Consider the following 22,415-nt stretch of genomic DNA (forward strand, 5'->3'; position numbering starts at 1 on the left):
AGGCTAAGGTCACTTCCGTGATCAATATGGACAGACGACCATTAAAAATCTACAAGATTCTAAGTTGCTCTTTGAATAAATATTTTCTATTCGAGAGAAAATAAGTTATGTAGCAGTGCAGATTGGATGGGCGCAGCTGGGAAAATAATGTCGGGTTATTGTGACTTTTTGTGGTATCTTATGGAGTGCGAATAGGTAAACAGCCTCAGCACTGTCTTTTCAGTTTCTTTAACGACATAACGTGTCCGTTCTTATAAAGATACAGGCAGATGGAGAACAGCACAACTGTCTTATTGTATCTGTATTGGAAAACTAACATCCGGGCAAACAATGCTGATCTGAATCGTTTCTAATCATTCCGTATGGATGAAGAATGATATTGTTGTTAAATCTTCCAGGATTGGCCAAGTTCTATTGTGTTTCGGAGTGAGACTACTCTAATCTTGATATGTGCTGGTCTGCTGATTGTCAACAAGAAAGTAGAATCATACCAAAATGATAATAGCGTACCGGTACTGTAGTGATTATTTAAAATCTTAACTTCGCCGTGAAGAGACTCAACGAGTATTAAGCTGACGGTGAAGAAAACCGTGTCTGAAAGAGTCTGAGATGAAGTGTCAAGATGCTAATCCAATGTTCGTTTTTATAGCAATACACCTTTATTTTCCCAATTAAGAATAGAGCTGTTATCATTTGTCAGGGGTCCCTGGCCCCAGAAGCATCAGCATGTTTTGGAGTGGTTCCTCCTGTCGAGAACTCTTGCTGCACTGAAGAGTTTGTTTTAGGTTCATAGCGCTTTCGATCGTGGCTTTGGGGAAACATTGAATTCTGCAAGTGCATAGTGAACAAAGAGAACCACATTAACTAAGAATAAAAAGTGTCACAATGTCTAATCATGTTTCACATTATGTCATACACTGAGGTTATTGACGGTATTGGCAGTATGGAAAGCTAAGAAAGCTAGCTGTTCTTAGGTATTTCGATCCAGAAAACGAGGAGGACACCTAGACTGATACAGCAGGAACCTTTACACAAGAGAACATTTAATCTAGTAAAAGACCAACTAGTGTTCAGGAAATACAGTATTCAATGAGAGAATGAAATCCGAACAAACAAACACATTCATCCATTGTGACGCTGACAGCACATCAGGTCGATGGAAGCCATAAGGGAGATATTGTTGCATAAACTCAATTTATGAGCAAATCTATTCAAAATCAGCTTAGAGCTCTCTGCAACAAAAACACACAATGACACTGTTTACCGCAAACTGTCTGAATGCAATCATCTAAGTGGTCTGTTTGAATCTGATGTTTAGTAATTGCTTGTGATGTAACAATGCAGAGGATTTACCGCCTGCAATTTGCCTTGACTTGAGGGCCATGACGTCAGTTGAACATCCTTAAGGGTTAATCAATTGAGATGCAGTAGCTAGATACAAGTAGTTCTTCTCAGAATGTTACAGAGGGTGGCGTGTGTACCAGGCCTAGTCTGAAAGTTGACCAATTTGTTATTTAGCGCCTAATTTGTGACTCCAATTTGAAAGGTGTCGGTTGTAGTCGTCACAGGTGGTTTTAGATGGGTATATGCCATTGAGATTGACATAGTGTCTTGTAAAAGCCATTAACGCATTGGAACACAACTTGTTTCGGAGTTTTTTAGCCAAAAAAATCCAGCGCACCCTATCATGATACATCCTTTATCTGTAACATCCGACCAACAACATTTCTCTTTCACGATTTGGGCTTCAAATGGCTCTACCGGTAACTGGCCAAAACAAACTTGCTAGAATCAATTGTTGGTAGTGATATTGAGGGACTGAAGGAGCTAAAAGTGCCTTTTTTGCACAGAAGATTCTGGCAACTCCGTTGCGGCCAGTAACCGGTGTATCAATGCGAATCGCCGACATGCCTCTGCTCATCGGCGAAGTCTGTGCCGCAACCACCATGGATGGTAAACATTGTTCACGCTGAAGCTATTCGTTGGTTGGTTTTGCGGTAGTTTAATGGAACTTTTGATGGAAGACTATTCCCCATGGAAAACATTTTATTGTTGCATTCGCTAACAAAACCAATAACCGGCTAGGCTGTTAGCCATCCCTATCAACCGGAATGAAATGTTATTGCTTGTGGGTTTTCGGTATAAACAAAACAAATTAGCGACGTAGTAATGCAATATTGAAGGACATTTTTCTATAATATAGAGACAATATTTGCATGTTGGTAAAACGGGTTCAGGCAATGGAACATAAATTCGTCATGATACAAAACAGACGTGGATTGTTTGTGGATTGTGAATAATGTACGTGGTTCGCAGAAAATAACCTTGTTTAAGGACAAATGAAAGAATATAAGTACATGTATCTGATTTTGATAATCTTATTGATTTTTAAAAATGCCGTCCCTTTTAAAAACCTTTTCATGCCAATTTTTATCAGCCGAATAACGCTATCGGTTTCTTCTCTTTGTCTTCTCATAAGTTAGCATACGTACTTGAATGAGAGGCATTTAGATATATATTTAGAAAAATGAGAATCCCATAAAGCTCAGTAGAAGCAATATCTGTCTTGATCTGATCCAAATTGAATTTTGTAATACCCAACAGTGAATACTATACTGTCAATCGTTGAATCGTAGTAAAACGTCTTTGCTGAATTAGCTGTAAAGTACGATATTTAACACCTTCGTTTATGATAGCGAAAACATGATACAACCAAAAAGTTAAGCATTTTAGCGCTCTTATGTTCGCGACAATGTCCCTTTCGCGAAAATCGCAAAAGTCGCGAAAACATAAGTCTCTCGAGAAAGGGTTTATTGTATTTAGCAATATTTTCCAACATTTCCACTCGTGTCTTCCCATGATGTCTATTCTCTACTCTATATTCTCACCAGAAGTTTCCGCCTGGTAATTTCCTCACACAAGAAGAGTTGCAGCTACTTCCAGTTGTGACAGCAGCCGTATTATTATCGGAAGAGATGTCGATACGGGAGCTAAGTAACAGGAGAAGAGCGTTTATTTAGTCTATAAGCCTTGTCATTGCCTGTGAGTACTAAAATAGCACTTTTAAGCAGTTCCTCGGAGTTGCAAAGAGCCAATGCTAGGATTCTGTAGGACTTGTCTGGCAAGCGTGAGGAGGGGGTACATCCTGTCTAACCAGATTTCCACTCACTTCTGATTTTGCCAATATAATGAATCGTTTTGCCCTAAGGTAACGGCTAATAGTGTATGATTCTTGTAACATCTTCTGAGCAACTGTTGAATAGGTTGTGGTTTGGTGTCGTCTGTGTTGTCCAAACTGGCAAGTGTGTCAAGCCTGAGGCAAAGTTACATCTTGTCCACCCGGTTCTCTCTTTGTCATGTTTACCATTCAGTTAGATGATGAATGTGATTCTTGATCATCGCCATTTTTTGCGGTTCTTCCAGCATGTTTGGGGGTGTCGATAAACTACTGGTCACTGCCTATATCACTGCCGTTAGTGATGTTGATAAACTACTGCCTATATCACGGCCGATAGTAGCGCGAATGTGTTTATGCTCAGTCCTTCAAATAACAAACGCCACCAGTATTATTCAAACATTTCCCAACAATCATTATGGATGATTAGCATTAAACAGGACAAATAGGTCAAAGCTGAAAGCCAAATTGAGATTATCCATCTTTTGGCGACGAACCAAAGGTTACTGGCTGTAAATCGCTGTAACTACATGAATATCATGCTGAGTAATAAACCACCAATCCCAGCATCATCAGTAGTGTCAGGAATGCCCAATAGGTGGATTAAACAAAGTGTGGAATTACCTTTTACCATGACGTTTTTACAGCTGTGCTGACCGAGCACCTGGCTGCCAGAAAATTAGGATGTTGTCCCCAAATTACGTAGTCGGGTAAATGCTAATATGCTACTCTATTTGCTATCAATCCGATCTCTCGTTGTGCAGTTTTATCATACCTGTCTCGATAATTGTTTAAAAGCCTTTCGTTATTAGCGAAATATGATTTATGATAGTTTACAATGTAATTAAGATTGCAATAAAAACATGCCACAGGATAAGACCCAGAACGCGAAAATTACTTTACCATTTACCGTCAGAGGGAAAATAAACGGTTCATTTTGAAACACCGGATTTTTTTCATTTCCTTTGATATTCGTTTTACAATATCTGACACATCCTCTTCCATTATTCGTTACTGAAACCGGCTATGCCATTCAGGTGTATGTCTTTCGTCAACGGTTTCGAGATAGGGTGTACGTATATGATGATGACACTCAAATCTGAAAAGTATATTCGCTGAGAGAAAATCCGAATAAGCCTCTTAATATTTACGATCTTCGTATAGTACAAGCATGTACAATCTTTACAATATGCTTGTAAGATTCTAAGTTAAGATATTAACCAAAAATATTAAGAAAATCTTGTCGGGTTTTTCGATCGGGAATTCTGTCAGTAAGGCTGGTTTTGTCAGTAAAGCCATATTACTACTATTTATAAACACTGTCTGCCCATCGACCACTCTTCGATTGACCCCCTTTTTGTTAGAAGTGGAGTAGGAGTGCCATGTTTTCCAAATGATGTCAAGGTAAATTAGTCGATGTGATCAATTAAAATTGTCCGAAAACAAGAACATAAGAACGACCTTGACCTTGACAAGAACGACCTTGTCACGTCATATTTTGCTTGTGTAGTGTTGTGTTGGAAAATATTGTCGCTGTGACTCAATAGTCAAATCAGCACATTAGGAACGGTTTGCATATTAAAAACAACAGGTCAGTCAATATTATTCTTTTGTGTGGGATTGATATAAATTAGTCATGCGATTGTTTGGTTGCACTCAGAAAGTCATTTGGGAGCATCAATATCTGCGGGGTGATTGTCCGGCCCCCGTGGTCGAGTGGTAAGCGCACTTAGCTGCCAGTTAGCTGACATGGTGCATAGGTTCTATCCCTTGCCTGGTCACATTCTTTCACCAGGCTTAGCCCATTGGTTAAGACGGGTAGAGTGATGGTTAATAAGGGTAGAGTGATGTATGCTCTGTTCATGTGCATGAACCGAAAAGAACCCTTAAGATCATCCGCAAAGAGTATTGGAATCTCCTAATAGGCTTCCATCTCAAGCCTTGCAGCGCCACTTGGCTGCGCAGCGGCAAGACTCATATCACGAGGGAGAAGAACCAATCAGTGCCATTACTCCTATGGTGTCAACAGCCAATCAACCAATCAAAATTGGTAATGTATTCGGAACCATTCAAACCTGGAAGAGTTCCACACTTTTGTATCAACCAAAACTGGGCAATGGTAATGATTTGAGCACCTACCCAAGTAAAAAAACACGGTGAAAGATTCTAAGTATTAGTTGTATACACATTTAGCCTACATGTACAGTCTTTACAAGATTGTTAGGATCTTACTGAGAATCTTACAGGAGTCATGTAGTCATGTACATGTTCTCGAAACTTAATAAAATCTTTATGAATCTTATAATTAAATATTATCTTGGCATATAATTATATTTCGACAAAGAATGAGCACCCGCCTTGTAGAGATTTCGAGCTTTGGAGGGCGAACTCGGAATTTTTAGCCAACCCCTTGCTGATCTCCTTTTTGGCTTCTCATCAGCGTAATCAACGAAAGAAATCTATTTTAAATCTATAAATTGTGGGCAGTCCTCGTTTCACTGTGTGGAAATAAGACTATATTCATCATGAAATATCAGATAGTTTTCCTTTTTCATTCTCACAATAAAGACTGACATTGACCGATGACATTCAAGTTTCTAAACGATCAAATGAATTGAACCCAGACACGAGAGAATACTCACGACGTCATCAACCTCGTCAACACATTAATCATCTGTGCACGAGTTTGATTAGGCGGCTGTACGTGTCACCTTTACATCTATTAATTAGCAGGTTTTATAGAACTCTATACTGGTTATGTCACTGAAAATGTCAACGTAACGATATGTTCACTGGTAAGCTGCGTCGTTCACAGTTTCTCTGACGCTCGGTCGTGTAGTACGGAGACCTGATCGATAGCCGACAGGCAGGAACAAGGTATGATAGAGCCAAATTCCCTGTATGATATATTTTATAGAAATTCAATTCTTGAAATGAGCATGATAAGTTTTGAGTTGCATGTTCTAGGTTAAATCTATACGATAATGTTTTACATTGGATTCTATACGGAGCCGAGTTTGTGTATGAGAATCGTTCGATCGAGTCAATTTTACCGAAATCTTGCAGGTAGTATGTTGCCTCTTTCCGAATTGTTCGCTTTCGTACACGTACTTCAATAGATGACTCCCCTGTCAAATTGCTCTGGGAAAGGGAATTGATGTATGACTCGATGTAGTTAGCGATTTTATTTCCGTTTTTTTTCGCGCCATTACGTGTGTTTGATTAGCCCTAGTACATTCTACCACTGTACGGCCACTAACTCACGTGTTTACCCTCCGCTACTTTACAGGTCGTCCATTGATTGTTATATCCTGGTCATTTATTATTCAACGCTTTCTACTGTAGCTAAATCAATAATACCCCATGGCAATATTAGTGTGTCATGTAGCAGGCTAGGCTGATCGCAGTCAGCTTCTGGCCCTGCTCGTCTGGAACAACACCAATCGCAGAATGTCAGGTAGCATGCTGGGCTTAATTTCAATTAGCAGCCGTATTTAACCGTGGTCATATTTTCCTTTAGTGTTGTAGGTCGACCCTCCAAGACCGATACATCCCCATCCAACCGAACCACCCCTACGTTGTTCCGTTTTAGCAGAGCATCCTCCCATTCATCGCCATCCTCGATTTCATCTTACAGCTCGAATCTCAAGACCGACTGAATCACCATGCGGCACAACCCCATGCTTATGTTATTCCCGTAGGATCCTTCATCTCACTGCCGTCATCTGTTTTATCTTTACAGCTCAACTCTTCAAGACAGATCGATGACGAGGATAAATAGAAAAAGAAACTGATAAATACTAAGGTAAGTAGATGAAGCGATCACGTCATTGGCATGAATTAGACTTCCGTCCTATGGGGTGACTTTGGACAACGGGGAATAACTTGTGCTGTATCCCTTCTGACCAATGCGTAATAATGACAGTCCCATGAGGGTAGAAAAGGATCAGTCCACCAAAGCTATAAAAATAATGACCCTTGTTGCCGCAGCAGTATCACGCTTATTAAACTTGTTGACATATTGACAATCGGTTCTTACGTAAATCAGTCACCAGGTAGACTGAATATTCGTTGAGCCAAAAACTAAATATTGTAATGTACACAAAAAACACAGAATGCGTTTGAATTTTCCAACTGATTTTGGTGTAGGCACAGCACCAGACTGTCGACGTCACCTAGATTTTCAAAACAACCGTGTTGTCCATGGCGATGTTTGATTCTCTCAAGGTGTAAGGCGGATGGGCATGTTTGGACTTCAGACGCCTTTGACCCAAGTATTATGAGGTTGGAGAGACTACACGATGAAAAGAAATCGGTTTACCTTTAAACAGAATAGAAACCAGGCTCTGCTAATGTAGAGTTCGAGTGTAAAACATATTGTAAAGATATAAACCATGTGTGGTCGCGTGCCCCTCAAAATAAACTACGGGAGTCTTTTATCTGATTTGTTACGACATCATTTCCTTTAAAAGGCAAACTCTCATTTTAAACACTTAAGGCACTTAGCGGAAATACCCCTCCCCTCGCGCTCACGTGAAGGCGTGCATGATGTCAATCCAAGTTGTTCTGTGAATGTGTCCTTTTATATTCTCGTTGAAGGTGACGAAGCCAACGTGATGAAGGCGTGTGTGGTGATGATCTTAGCCGCAAATGCTCTGTTGTTGTTAACAGAGAGCAAGAGCGTAAGTCAGCCCAGTAAAGTCAAGCGAACTAAGCGATCGTGGGAGGACCCCTTCGAAACAGAGAAAAAATCCTCGTGGGGTGACCCATTCAGAACTGAGAAGAGAGACGAATTACTTAACGCGTTAAATGGTTTGGAGAGGGCAAGGCGGCGATTTGAACCTGAGCCTGGAAACCAGTACTTGAATCCGATGGCGTATTTGTTTGATGGAAGCCTAACTGGCGAGGAAGAATACAATAAGCCGTCCTATAACCAGGGCAGCGATGCCGGCAGAGAGGAGGAAGACAGTGATGATGATGAGTTCAACATGCCTAAAAAATCAGAGTACGCCCCGTACCGTACGTACCCAAGACCAGCTGACATGACCGAGCTAGAAAATATCTTAGCGTCGCCTTCCAAAGCGAAAGCGAAACGACCGGATTGGGGTAGCAGTGAGGAATCAGATTTAGATGATAATTACCTGCCCGAAGAAGATTTCGGTGAGGCAAAGGAGAGTTCTGAAGAGGTTAACCCGGCACGAGCGGAGTTTTCTCGCGAGCAGCTTGAGTCACTACTGCAGAAGGCGGAGGAGTATGAGAAGGTTGCTGAAGAGAAGGAGAAACCGCACAGTACAGTGGAGCCTGTCTCTAATGAGGAGTTGCAGAACGTTCTCTCCGGAGACGAGGACCAGGAGGAGTCGGTCGCCAAGGAAGAGGTAGAGGATGAGAGAGAATTCGATGAAGGTGGAAATGACAACGATTTTGGTAAGTTTTCTCCACAGATGGCCGAACTAAACAAAGAGTGGTTGATTAATCAATACTTGAAAGCAGCCGGAGAAGAAGTGACTAAGAAACATAAGAGAGTAGCAAAACGACCAGTGGAGGATTTCGCGGAAGAGGAGGGAGATGTCCCTCCCGTTGACGCCGAGGAGGAGGAAGAAGAGGAATTGGAGGAAGAGGCAGCCGCGCAAGAGGCAAAGTACACCAAAAAAGATTTAGAAAAATTAGTAGAGGAATATGCAATAGAAAATAAGCTGATTAGTAAAGAAAATGAATATTTGGCCACAGCGCTGAACGCGGCGACACTCGGGCAGATAGAAAAGTCGGATAAGTACTTAGGAGAGCAATTCAAGGCTTTACAGAGCGCTGTGAAGGTGGAGGAGACACTACAGGACATCACCAAAGCTGAGGAGGAGGCGGAGGAGGAGTGGGGCCCCGTGGTGGAGGACAAACGCGTTAGCCAAAAAGATGATAGAGTGGAGAGTTTTGATGATGTGCCAGACATGCCCATGTCCGAGTTGGAGGATGTCTCGGCAAAGGGGGAGAAGGGTCAATGGTTTGATGGGCCACTACCTGAGGGATATGACCTCGTGGATGAAGATAGTCCAGGTGGGTAACCAAGCTCCAGGGATATGCTTTCTTTCAGCAGAAAAATGCCATGCCTCGCCGTGACTTAGAACCCTGTACCCAGTGAACATGTTAATTTATGCTGGTACAAACATCTTGTAGTTTTCCTTTGAAGGATTCATCAACCAGGTCGAACATCGTTATAAGGTTCTATAGATAACATTATTGATTAAATGCATGTACATGGTACAATATTTACAAGATTCTGTAAGATTCTTAATTTCGATCTGAAACCAGAATCTTACAGTAATCTATTGAATAATGTACATAAATGACAAGTACAAGACACTGAAAATAATTTTTCCGAAGAATCATATCAGGATTTCCAACCTCTGGGTATGGCTTTTACATTGATGAGTTCACAGCGCCTTTTCCTGATCGGTATGTGGCATTTTGTCCGGCTCACTGACCTGTGTCTACTTTGTGGAAGTTGTTTCGCTAAATGTACAGGTGGCTGGCATCTGAAACAAATGTTCACTTCTTTTTACTAAAACTGACAAGCATCTGCACATTTCCCTTCTTCAGAATATACGCAGCTGAATCCCTTTTTACGAAAAATGATAAAGATCTACGGTCCTGAGAAGGCGAGGGAGATATTATCAAAGCGAAGTGGTGAGCCTATTCAGGTCGAGGAGGAGGATGAGGATGTTCCCAGTGGTAAGTTAAAAAGAAGCTGCAAAGAAAAACAGTTTGGGCGTGGTTTCGTCGCCTAGCCTGTATTGGAGCACTCATTAAGTGATTATCAAATGCATATGGTTGTTCAGCACCTGGACCCTGTGTAGATTTAGCATGAGATAAGACTTCAGCCCATGCAGAATGGTGGCCTTCTCCTCAGAAATCAGAAATGTAATATGATGGTTCCACCTCAGCCAAAGTGAGACTGGTTAGCATTACCTACTGTGGCAGGTACAAACTCTCTGTCAACCTGAGTCAATCCTCCCCCACTGCAGACTACTGTGACTCAGCTGATAGGCAAGGGTCACTGATTAATCTGCCTCCAGCCTTGCGCTTTATTGCTTCACCTGTTCTATTGACACATTCTACTCCGATGTTCCAGATGCCGAGATCGAGGAGGCCATCGCGCAGACCGTGAGAGAGAAGGACGAGGAGGAGGAAGAACAGCGGGCTGAAGAGAACGAAATCGCTTCCACCCTTGAAGGGTTAATAGCCAATATGGCGCCAGAACAGAAGGTGCATCTTAAAGAACAAATAGCTGATATAGTTGGTGAGTATCGCCATGATTATAGAGAAACGACTCGGACTAAGTACATGTATAAGGCTTCGTTATGATCAATCGTTAAAGGTTTGCAGCGAATAATGAAACACAATTATCAAGACACTAACCATAATAACAATGTGTCTCTGTGTCGTCGAATTAGCAGGTTAAAAAGAGGTTTCATAACGTAGGATGATAAGTGCCACTATAAAGTTTTCATATATGCATTTTATATTGTCAATAACCACCATCTCATTTATGTTTGAAAGAGCTGGCGATTCTGAAACGGCGCCGTGAAAATTATCCACCAAGATGTAATTCAATGATAAACTTGGGTAATTCCACCAAGTGGTGTTTATTTGTAACGCCAAGTCGAAACTCTCGATTACATGTAACGCTACAATATTTACACTATTCTTTTGAGAGATTCTTATTCAAAATATGATAAGGAATCTTACAGTAATTTTACAGTAATTCATGTATTGTATAGATTGTGCATGTACATGTATTTGAAGATCTGAGAATTTTATAAGACTCTGCAATCGGGATTGCGACTTGGGGTTCCATTTATCATCAGCTTTGTGATGGAGTCACAAATTCGGTTGCACTTTGTAATGGAACCACAATAGATAGGTTTGGCACCTCTTATTAACGAGTACAAAGTTCGAAGGTTATGTAAATGTTCTTTTCTATCAGCGACAATTTACAAAAGTCACTTCTTCCTCGCACTGAACCTGCCAATATTTCGATTTTTTTTTTATTTTCGGAATTTTGTTACGAAGATTGGTGATATTTCTCTTAAACTTGACTGACAAGGAAGCAATTGCGGCTCAACATTATTTGACTTGCAGGTGACCCCAAAGACGTTTGTCCCGCCGTGGAGACGTTAGCCGATGGCTGTAAAAATCTCATGAATCTATACGCGGTTGACTTAGATGAAGAAGCACAGGGTGTATGTACGAGGCACAAAGTTTGCTATGCATGTGTAAGTAGTTGTAGGCCTAAAACACCATTTATAGTTATTTCACTATTTAAAAAGTTCCATTAAGGCTGATGAGCGGACGGATAGTGTAAGTTTCGCATACCAGCTTCTTTTTTGTCATATTTTCTAGTCTATCTTAACCGTAGTACTCATTGATTCCAACCTCTTGTTGCAGGGTTCAAGCATCGACAGCAAACGCCTGTCCCGAGACAATTGTGATAACCTATTCCGCCGCGAGGCGGAGCAACGGTGCCGTGGCGAGGAGACGTGTGAAGAGGGCGCGTTAGGTCTCTTCTCTCTGATGGCCCGTGAACACAGCTACATCGACGATCCATCGGAAACGACATCGGAGATCTGCAACCGAAAATGTGTCGCAAAATATATATTAGGTCTGGACTAGGTACTCCATTGTAGAGGATATGACATCATTGAATTCGAGAGTTAACTTCATAAGAAACCTCCACGCATTGTCTTTAATAAACCTGGCTAATTGGAGACATTTCATAGACTGGTAGAATAAAGCTGGCATCTTATTGGAGATCACATCATCTCGATCAAGTAGCAAGCTCTAACTACGAGGCACGGATAAAATGATACAGCTTTCTGAAACGGAATGTGACCTCATGGAATTGAGTGATGTCATAGACATACACAGGAGTCACGTGATGATAAGTAAACAATACTGACTGTGCCTATTTTCTTAGGAACGCTATTCCTTGTCCTCCAAGTTGGGACGTGCAATAGTTTTGTGATAATCTTAGTTAATTAATCTAGTCACAAAAAGATACTTCTAGTGTATATCTTAACATATCAGGCGTCCTAGCACTCTGTAGAAGGGTTAGCTCCCACTCAATGGCTGCCGCCATGTTCACTCGCCTTTCTCGTGTAGAATTCTTTCAGATCGAGAAGAAGCGTAGGTAAATCCTCGTTGTGTTTAATCCTATCTAATGAAAATTCCTGAAATCGGCCATCCTGAAGATCGCAGACATTACTGTCAGGCCCCTTCCTATCAGGAACGGTTTTTATTGATCGTCTTCAGAAGCCATTGGGCCTCCTTAGATGCAGACGGACAGGAGATTTCCATTTCTTTCGGCATGCCTGTGCTGCTATCTGGCGAGAACTTAGAATAGCAATAGCGTAGCCGAAAAACCTCTATAAGAAATCAACGCGGCTTACTTACGCTCAGTCTTGAAAATCCGTTTAGCAAAGCTATGTGCATTTCCTTTTTGCTTGTGTAAGAGTGTGCCCGTAGTATATTTCTAGAAATGTCAATATAGTCGTTTTGTGGGGAACAAGTTCACTATACCGGTATGATAAGAAAATGTGCTTTTCAACTTTATTTTCTGGATAAAAATATGTGCAGATCATTCGAATCGGGAGTAGTAGAGAACTGTTCGCGATTCACGCCAAAGGAAAGGCATTGTACGTGTTTATGGCAACAGTTAAACGAGTTCTTGAGCCTTTTACTCTGTCGAATTGTAAAATGCGCTATGTGGTTATAGGGCTTATATCCGGCTTATTTTTCGTGATCATTATTGTGTATATGGATGAAAAGGCGAGCGTCACACTGGTGCATGTTGCGATGTTATGGCTAGTCAGTCAACTGGTCAGTAAACTGGTAGGTGTCTTAAACTGCTGCTATGACTTCATTTTGCTACAACCGGGACCCTCTAAATCGCCAAAATTTAGCACCTCATTATTTTGGTGCATGCGCAAAAATTTAAAAAAAATCAATTTCGCGATTGCAAATTTCTTTTGGTTTTTCAATTGAAAAAAAAGGTTTTCCTCATTTTTATTTTCGCGAATTTAGATTATTCGGGAAATCTGCGAATATAAACAGCCGTGACAATTTAGTAGTTTACAGTTTTGCTTCCTCCTGAGGTGCATAAATGTGTCTGGAACAGTAGAAGTTGGCCTTTAATTCGATTGTCAATAATTAAGTATGTGAATGGCATATTTAGTTGAAGCCTCAGTTTTTGAAGTTCAGAATATTTGATTATAGTTTAATTTTCTTCTTCTAGTTTAACAGAGAAATTTCTACAGAATGTATCTTACATCATGACAAGAAGCACCCAAGTCAAACGGGGACAATGGATAAAAATTGAACAATGTTTTATGGTATGTAAAGCAGTCCAAACACTGTTAACCAAGTTCAGCCAGAGAAATAGTGCCATTGAAGTCGCTCTGTCAAACCAGAGGAAGTCAACAAACCGCTGATAAAATCAGTTTTAATGATGTAATAAGTTAACATAAAAGTGTGAACATGCGGCAACCAGCGAGATTTAATCTATTTTTGTTACATTTAGTCAAGTTAGTCGAACCAAGGAGGTAAAATGGCAGAAATATGTAAATATATCGCGCGGGATATTCGGCCTGGTTGCCATAGTGACACTTGTTTGTGAAACATGTCGGTAAACACCATGGTGTACGTTCCGCTGATTGGTCGTTTAATGCCTTGTTCAACGTTGTGTTCAAAGTTTATCAATGTCTGATTATTTCTCCTAAACAAACGTGTATCGACAACATTATCTTCTTCTCCAATATGGTCAATATTCGTGTTTGTTGCAAGATGCTATTAACTCATTTTGAGAAAGCAGAAAAGCACGGTTCCCAAAAAACAACACACACCCACACACGCACACACACAACTCTCACAATGAAACAGCACATGTGCAATGTACATTGTGAATTCGACATGTTGTGTTTTTTAAGTCCAAAGACGTCGTTTAAAGCAGTTTGTAACGAAAGCTTCATCTCGCTGACCAACCAGCATCTTTCTTTGATAGTTCAGATAGAAGAAACAACTTTATAGAGAATCGAAGCACTCAACTCGACGTTGAAAGGCCAGCCTGATTGAACAGGATTCTGGGAAGTTGATTCGCCAGGCTTCGTTTTCAAGAGTAAAATGATCAGATATTTTGAATATAAGTATGAGTAAAGTCGCTTGTTGGAGACTGTCTACCAGACAGAGTTCTGGAGCTGCAGCCAGAAGATGTAGTGGCCAGACAGTCACTTTTTACTTATCAAAGTGTTGTTGTCAGTGTTTAGTTAGAACGCATTTAGATTTGTTAGCAGATTATCGGTGTGCATAAAGTATGGATTATTTAGTAAAAAGGGTTCGTTAATTCAAAAATATAGTTCGCGTGAAGACCAAATATCAAGCCAACAAATCGAATTCACCTTTTTTTACATTTGCATGATGTCCATGACGACATCGTTATAGTTATACGCTGTTAACAGACATAGCCCGACCGCTTTTTGGGTTAATATGAGCCAGCAGCCCGATAGACAATGCTTATGTCTGGTTGCTATCTTGGGTTAATATGAGCCAGCAGCCCGGTAGACAATGCTTTTGTCTGGTTGCTATCTTGGGTTAATATGAGCCAGCAGCCCGATAGACAATGCTTATGTCTGGTTGCTATCTTGGGTTAATATGAGCCAGCAGACCGGTAGACAATGCTTTTGTCTGGTTGCTATCTTGGGTTAATATGAGCCAGCAGCCCGGTAGACAATGCTTATGTCTGGTTGCTATCTTGGGTTAATATGAGCCAGCAGCCCGGTAGACAATGCTTATGTCTGGTTGCTATCTTGGGTTAATATGAGCCAGCAGCCCGATAGACAATGCTTATGTCTGGTTGCTATCTTGGGTTAATATGAGCCAGCAGCCCGGTAGACAATGCTTTTGTCTGGTTGCTATCTTGGGTTAATATGAGCCAGCAGCCCGGTAGACAATGCTTATGTCTGGTTGCTATCTTGCATGAACGCGGTAGCTGCGGTGGAGTAATAAATTCATTATCCAAATTTAATAAAACGATAAAAACTTAGCAAAATGAGCTGTCACCACGGTTGGCATGACAATTCGTGTTTGTATCACGTGACTTAATCACCAAGATGGCGTCTCCGGCCATGGTGTCTGTTGTGTTGTGCTAGTCCTGGTATATATAACGAACATATACACCTCAGACGATTCGTGTGCGCTTTAGTAAACATAGTATTCTAGAAAGAGCACAAAATCTCAGTCTACCAGTACCGGGCCACGTTAAGCTTTAAATAATGTGCGTTAGTGTTAGTGTCGTTAGGTATCAACGCAGTTGTTTTTCTGTATTCCTCAGTAGGCCTATAACGGAAAAGAATTCCTATTGGCAAAGACTCTTCTCATATTACTAGTGTTCCCAGGAAGAAAAATTCTCTTGAAGATTCTTCTAATTGAGATTCTTTGTCAATTTCATATCTCTTTCAGTTTCGTATACATCAAGCATTGGATTCATGTACATGTACATTCTTAGCATGATTCTTGTTAATATCTAAGATCACAATCCAAATAAAAATCCATATTAGATTCTCACAAAATTCTTAGTTAAGATCTTACTCAGATTCGTGCAGATGGACATGTTGATTCGTTATAGTTATACGAAGGTACCCGTAAGATTTCTAGCGAGGAAGTTAACTAAGAATCTTACACCGCTTGTGAATAATGTACATGTGCATGGGTACAAACTTAAACATAAGAATAGAAATAAAGCCAATGTTTCAAGTAAACAACAAGGTAAAAAATCCCGATAAATTTTTATACAATTACAATGCATCGTACATGTGTAAGCTTACATGTACATTTCTGTAGACGATTCTTTTAAACATTTTTACGGAGTTAAGCGCTCAATAACGAATCTTACAGGAATCATGCAGTGATTGTCCATGTACATGCGTATGAAACTAAGTGTTTAGATCTTAACTAAGAATCTTATAAGAACGTCTTAGGGATTTCCTGGGTAAGGACCCCATTGTGACGCACTACCGCATTCCTCCTTGGGTCCAGATTAGAGTAACAATATGACGTGTACCTTGCTGTTACATGCTTCATCACTTGTGTTGGCTGCTTACTGAGTCTATCGTTTATCTTAATGTTTCAATAAATATATATTCCAACCATTTCACTTTGTTGTATAGTTAATATGGGGAAGGCTAAGACCTTGAAAGGAAGCACTTATCCAACCATTGCCCTTTATTGTTTGGTTATTTAAGTTATGAGCCCCCGAAGTTCCTTTTTACATCCACCCAATATATGAATGCTGCATTAAGCAGCAACGAATATTAATCTTTAGAAATATCAAATTTCAGTTGGTCCAAAAAATCTAAAGCTATCGACATTAGCAAGCCGTCAAATGAACTTGAATAACTGTGTAACGTTACAAAGCAAAGCCATTGTCTAAGTTACAATGATGCTTGGTGGTTTTGATTACACGAAATCAAACCTGGCTAAAATAGCAGTCGTATCCGATGGCAATCTGTTTTATAAAGGTATCCCTACTATAAGCTTACGTCGCAGTTACAGCTAGGATGGCGGTTATCAGCAACGGCTTTCTGCGGGGAAAATCCGAAAATACATACGGTCGTCGAAGAAATCACTATTGTCTTTTTGATTGAGAGGGTGATAAGCCCATTAGATCAATGTTGTTTTCTCGCCGTTTTTTCAATTTTCACATGTGGCAACAATGGAAACACAACGGTAACTGTTAAGTATCGACGATAAAGAGAAGCACACAGCATGCGAAAGCACAACATGGAAAACATTAATCGCCACCGGCAGTTAAAGTGAAAGAGCAGAGTTCTGTTTTGTAGTTGCACACTTTCCCGGCATGATTTCATCCTGAACTTCAGTGCAACGCTCGGCACAAACTGAAGATCTGTGCGACACTTGGCATTAGGGGATGAATAAAATTGCCACTAAATGTTTTTTTCTATTTTCCTGAGCCAGGCGCAGTAAATACATCGAACACGAACGGTGTACCCCTTTAAGGCCCAAAATGCCATATATGCAGGAGACTGTTATTTGTCATTGTTTTATCAGGACTACAAAACACTGCCTAATAGCAGGTTCTGTCGAATAGATGGAGACTTGGTCGGGGCTCTGTCCCTGGCTGTACCAGGTGAGAGAAAAAGCACTCGGAGACACGATGACGTAAAGCTGTACAACATACTCCATTTGACGGGCCTCGTAGTGTAACATAGCGTGCATGGGCATCTCTGCATGCAGCTCTTCGCACCACATGATGCTACTGGTGCTTTAACTCAACGTCCTCTGGGGATTTCGAAAATCTTTCGCTATCAATCAAAACTCTCGAAAGCCCTTTCTCACCGGTCAATGGGAGACATTTCGCGCCGATTCTCCATATTGATATGAAGCGCGGCTGATCAGTGCAGAACTAATGCACACAGGCCATGTAAACACAACAACGACAAGTGTCGAAATGAATACAGGCATTTCCTCAACGGTCCTGACGATAATACCCGAAAGCGCTGAAACTGATGACGTCATCCTCAATCTTCGGCAGGCCGTCGCCATATTCCAGGCCTATATCCTCATCATCGTCATCTGTGTTGGACTATTCGGAAATGTCCTCTCCATCGTGATATTTACGATTAACAAGAAGCGCGACATGGTCTCCGCTCAGTATCTACGGGTGCTCGCCGTGACCGACTCGGGCATATTGCTCTTTGTCGGGCTCAGATTGTTCATATCGCGGGGAGTGCCACATGCCCTTGGATACCAAGTTGGGTTCGACCTAATTGTTAAAGCAATCGCAGCCTGTAAGATATTTCGCTTTTTAGAACATCTCAGTATGTTTTTGTCCGCCATGTTGATCGTTTTATTCTCCGCAGAGCGTGTTTTCGCCGTCTGGCTGCCACTCAAAATGGCAGAGTTTACCGCTAGGCGCCGCTACATAGCTATCACATCCCTAGTTGTCGTCGGGGTTTTGATGAAATCGCATATTCTGGCTTTTTTCACAATTAATATCAGGGAAGGTTACCATAGCTGCTGGTACCCAATAAGCACGCCAGAAACTGTAAAAATACCACTCTCACTTTATGACATTGTCCCGAGTCAAATCATTCCATGTTTTCTAATTTTCGCGCTGAATATATTTATTTGCATCGGCATCAGACGCTCGCGTCTAACAGTCACTCTCGGCACTAAAGAGGAGCTGAAACGTTATAAACGAGACATGCGGTGCATTGGTAACCTCTTGTTTGTGTCTACTGTGTATTTCATCTTCACAACGCCAAGATCGGTTCTATGGCTTTATACTGGCATTCTCACCTTCATTGTCGCTAAACAGGATACAACTGTGAACGATCAACATTTGACAACCATGTATGAAATAGCACTTTTTGCAGACTCGCTGACCACCTTTAACTATTGCTTGAACTTTATCATTTATGGCGTATCGCTGAACTATTATCGCGAGACAATGAAAGATATTATTTTTTGCAAGACAAAAACGAAATTTAGCCAACAGAGCGAAGTTGAATCGGAAGTTGTCAACAGTAGAACTCCACATGTTCAGCAACGTTTGTGACGCCCCACGTATCTCAAACTGATTCCATGTCATTCTCTTTGGATGGCGGTAATTTGTAAGACCAGTTACAGATTTAAACCGATCCAAATATATATGTGCCAAGGACGACTCTTTGTCTTATATTGCACAACCCAGAGTTATGTTTTTACACTCATATTACACACTGACGAGTGCAAAAGAGTGACAATTATCGATTTATTTTTCGTGACCTAAATATAATTTTACGATTAATTGTCTCGCCAGACACGTTTATCACTTTGAAAAACCATTAACATATATATATGTCAATAAAAGTGAGGACTTCTGATCAATCGATTTGCATGTATCTAACTATTTTTTTTTCACAAGTTCAAAATTCTGAAAATTTTTCGAAGCCAAATTTTTTGGGGGGCTGATGATGATGTTTCTTCATTTTGAGAAGAAAAAAAACAAGTGAAAAAAATATTTGGACTCCGACATTTTTTCATCCTTCTGATTCTGAAAAAGTTTCAAAGCAAAAAAAGCTTTGGGGCTGATGATGTTTTTTCATTTTGAGCAGAAAAAAACAAGTGAAAAAATATTCGGAGTATTTAGGTACCAAGCATGCAGCTCCTTAATTCCCTGCCTGACGCTAGCAAGTAAGGCCATCGTGCCTGCTGGAAGACTGTTCACAACAGATAGGACAAAACAACTTGATTGAAGAACCATAACACTGGCATGACAGTTGCTGATTGCATTTATTTATAGTTTAAGACTCAAGCGATTATACATATAATATATGAGGAACTTAATAAATTGAAATGAAATAAAGCTATACCTATGTTGTACATATCAATTCACCTTGTCATTTTATTTGAAGACGACTGTGCTTCTTGATTGCTGCACCTGTTGAACAAAACTAACAGGTGACCTCCCCGGGATACTTCAAATATTACAAAAAAGAAATGTCTTTGAAATAGGCAGGCTGGCCTGTGTTAGGTAAGGTGGGCCTTTGAATGTCGAAAGTACCGAAAAGATTCTTATACCATTCCTAGCTAAGATCTGAGAACCAAAAATCTTTCAGGGATCTTATAAATAATGTACATGCAGACAGGATTAAATTACAGTATAATCTTGATATTTTCGACCTAGGCTGGAAAGTCGAATGCGAAAATGGTGAATGATCTTTGTTTTTCTGGTAAAGGAAAACACTAAGTACAAACCACAATACTCTTAAGGGACGAATGTAGTACACTTAACTCTGTGGTGGTGCAATGTAGTTCTTAACACACAAACTATGTACTAGGTAGGGTGGGGTGGAACGTATCAAATACAATAACGGGAACTTAACAACATGACGCCGGAATAATGCTTGCTAGTTCTGATATCTAACATTAAACAACAAATGTGGTGCTGCAATGCCGTGACGTGGTTTCAAACATTTACAATAGCATGTCATTTGTTAGTGTAGTTCTTACCAAAGCTGGTGATAACTATATGAAAAAACACTAACAAATAGTGCGGGTATAATGTACATTACGTGAAAATAAGCAAATTTGATTAGTTTATAATTGACCAAAATCGATGCAGACGACATTTATGTAACTTCAGAAATTCCAAAACTCCTCTTTCATTCCTTTAAAAGCACTGCCCAAGTTTTCACGAACTTGTAATATTTTTATACATTATTGTAAGTAACAACATCCTGGAGATGTTAGTTAAAAAGTGCATTTCAGCTAAGCGTGAGATGTCTTCTCCAAATCCGTGTAGCCAGACACTTTGGAAGTGATGGAGAAGATAGCAGAATATCTTCTTCCCTTTTCTTCTTCGCTGTAACCAGTGCTGTATGGCTGTTCAGTGTCCATGGCAGAGATTCTACTCAAGATTCTATTCGCTTTGGTGTTGGCCGCTGCATGATTCGTCTTGATGTTTCTTCCGATGAAGTAAAATATCTCCAGTATAGTGAGGAATGAGCCGCCAAGGAACAGGCCAGCTGTACCACCAATATCACCTTATGGAAAGACAATAAGCAGGGCATTGTATAACCTTATTAGGGTAGAAGACATCCAGTAGTCGTTACGAAGTTTACGCCAATCATACAATTAAATACCTAGTTTTGACTTCAATTAGTCAATCGATCAAAAATGCATTAAGAGAGTGCTTGCGCGAATAATGGAAAGATCTTAACATAAGCACTCCCGAAACATCTTTTGTTATAGAGATGAGTGAAAACCAACGTCAATGTATACCCGACCAGCAGGGTGGTGGATCACATATGGTTCATAAAAACGGAGAAGCTATGATTCAGTTCGATCACAACCTGATCAAGATTGTCATGGACAGAGAGTCTTGGATCGCCTAATTGACTCTGTTTCCTGTTACTTACATAACAATGAAAACCAGGTGTAAGCCGGTGACTTGATAACTTCGGTTAGGCTAAGACTCTGGTAAAACACTTGAAGGGCTAGAATATTTTGCCTGCAAAAATCATAACAGACGTATACTTTTATCAACATCAATGAAACTGAATAATCATATGTTGAAAGCGTATGCTGTATCACCGTTAATTGCCTGTACTGAACAAGGAAGAACTTGTTCATGGAATAGATCTTGTTTTGATATTTTTCCCGTCTCCGCCGCCGAGAACCTTACGTGGATTGATATGATCATTCTACTTTATTTGCTGAAACCGAAAGATCAGCCAGCACTATCAACAGCTTTTATGCAGCTTTTGGTCTCAATGTGTAATTTTAAACCACAAGTTGGCGAGTATTATGTCATTCTTGCTCCACTGTACTTACCGTACCATGGTATGGTCGATCGTGAGAGTTTTATTAAACTTCACCAAATCATTGAGAAACGTATCAAGCTCTTGAAGGAAATCATCAGTTGCCTTTTGTACTTTTGGGATCAGATAATAGAGGGCGCCAATGGTCTTGTCCAGTGATCGCAGCATTGGTAGCAAAGTTTTTCCTTGGGTGTCTATCATTTTAGCTAATACAGGTACATCCGTCCGAACAGCAATCACAGCATCATAAGTCTGCTGGATGCTCTTCAAATCCGACTTCGTGCCATCGATCTTACGCAGGATGTCAATCAAGACGACACTCCCACGAACATAGCTGGTGATCTTATATCGAAACTTCGAAGCTGGGGTGACCAGTTCGATGAGCCTTTCCTTCGTAATCGTCTGCCAGATCGGGATTAGGTCAAACGCTCTTTTCTCAACATCCGTGAAGAACTTCTCAACGGAATCAACGCTGTAGGCTTTCATCGCCCTTTCGTAATTAGCAATGTTGGTGCCAACTTCGTGAAGGAAATATGCAAGCTTTTCGTCTCTCGCTTTCAGTGTGGAAATTGAACCTGCCAGCGCGACACTGACTGTGTTCATCGCGTCCCTAAGTCCAGTAACAGCCGTCCGAAAGTTGGTCAGCGACCTCCTTATGTCATTGGTCTGTTTTTCCAACTTGCTGTACAAGTCCTGTTCCTCAGATTTACTCACCGTTGTCAGCGTTCTGGCCAGAGTCTGAAAGGCAGACATCTTCTTTCGTAAATCAATTCCTTTGGTGGAAAATTCAAAAAGGGCATAAAATATCTCTCGGTTCTTTTGACGGATGATTCCCCTTGGGACAGGAAGGCCATCGACAATGGTACCGCCAG

At 40.7% G+C, this 22,415-nt stretch overlaps 2 protein-coding genes across 4 annotated transcripts in view; one reads left to right on the forward strand and one right to left on the reverse strand.

Annotated features, from left to right (window-relative positions):
* The window catches only part of LOC135494529 (glutamic acid-rich protein-like), a 44,600-nt gene extending 28,232 nt beyond the window's left edge, over nt 1-16,368 (forward strand). The window contains exons 1-7 of one of the 3 annotated variants that reach the window (XM_064782582.1): nt 5,942-6,052; nt 6,918-6,980; nt 7,775-9,223; nt 9,767-9,898; nt 10,299-10,466; nt 11,309-11,442; nt 11,615-16,368. In XM_064782582.1, coding sequence (XP_064638652.1) covers nt 7,792-9,223; nt 9,767-9,898; nt 10,299-10,466; nt 11,309-11,442; nt 11,615-11,839 — 2,091 coding nt within the window. In that variant the 5' untranslated portion in view covers nt 5,942-6,052; nt 6,918-6,980; nt 7,775-7,791 and the 3' untranslated portion in view covers nt 11,840-16,368. Of the gene's footprint in view, nt 1-5,941; nt 6,053-6,917; nt 6,981-7,774; nt 9,224-9,766; nt 9,899-10,298; nt 10,467-11,308; nt 11,443-11,614 lie in introns of those variants that run through there. The other 2 variants (XM_064782580.1, XM_064782583.1) reach the window with 2 other exon arrangements.
* Nucleotides 16,369-19,127: 2,759 nt separating this feature from the next.
* Nucleotides 19,128-22,349, reverse strand: LOC135495144 (uncharacterized). Its single transcript, XM_064783585.1, has 3 exons — nt 21,557-22,349; nt 21,142-21,233; nt 19,128-20,766 (listed from the first exon to the last, which is right to left on the reverse strand). Exons 1-3 carry the CDS (start codon nt 22,294-22,296, stop codon nt 20,492-20,494), a joined length of 1,107 nt encoding a protein of 368 aa, XP_064639655.1. The 5' UTR covers nt 22,297-22,349; the 3' UTR covers nt 19,128-20,491.
* Nucleotides 22,350-22,415: the final 66 nt, after the last annotated feature.

The sequence above is a fragment of the Lineus longissimus genome, chromosome 10 (genome assembly GCF_910592395.1).
Source record: "Lineus longissimus chromosome 10, tnLinLong1.2, whole genome shotgun sequence".
Classification (NCBI taxonomy): Eukaryota; Metazoa; Nemertea; class Pilidiophora; order Heteronemertea; family Lineidae; genus Lineus; species Lineus longissimus.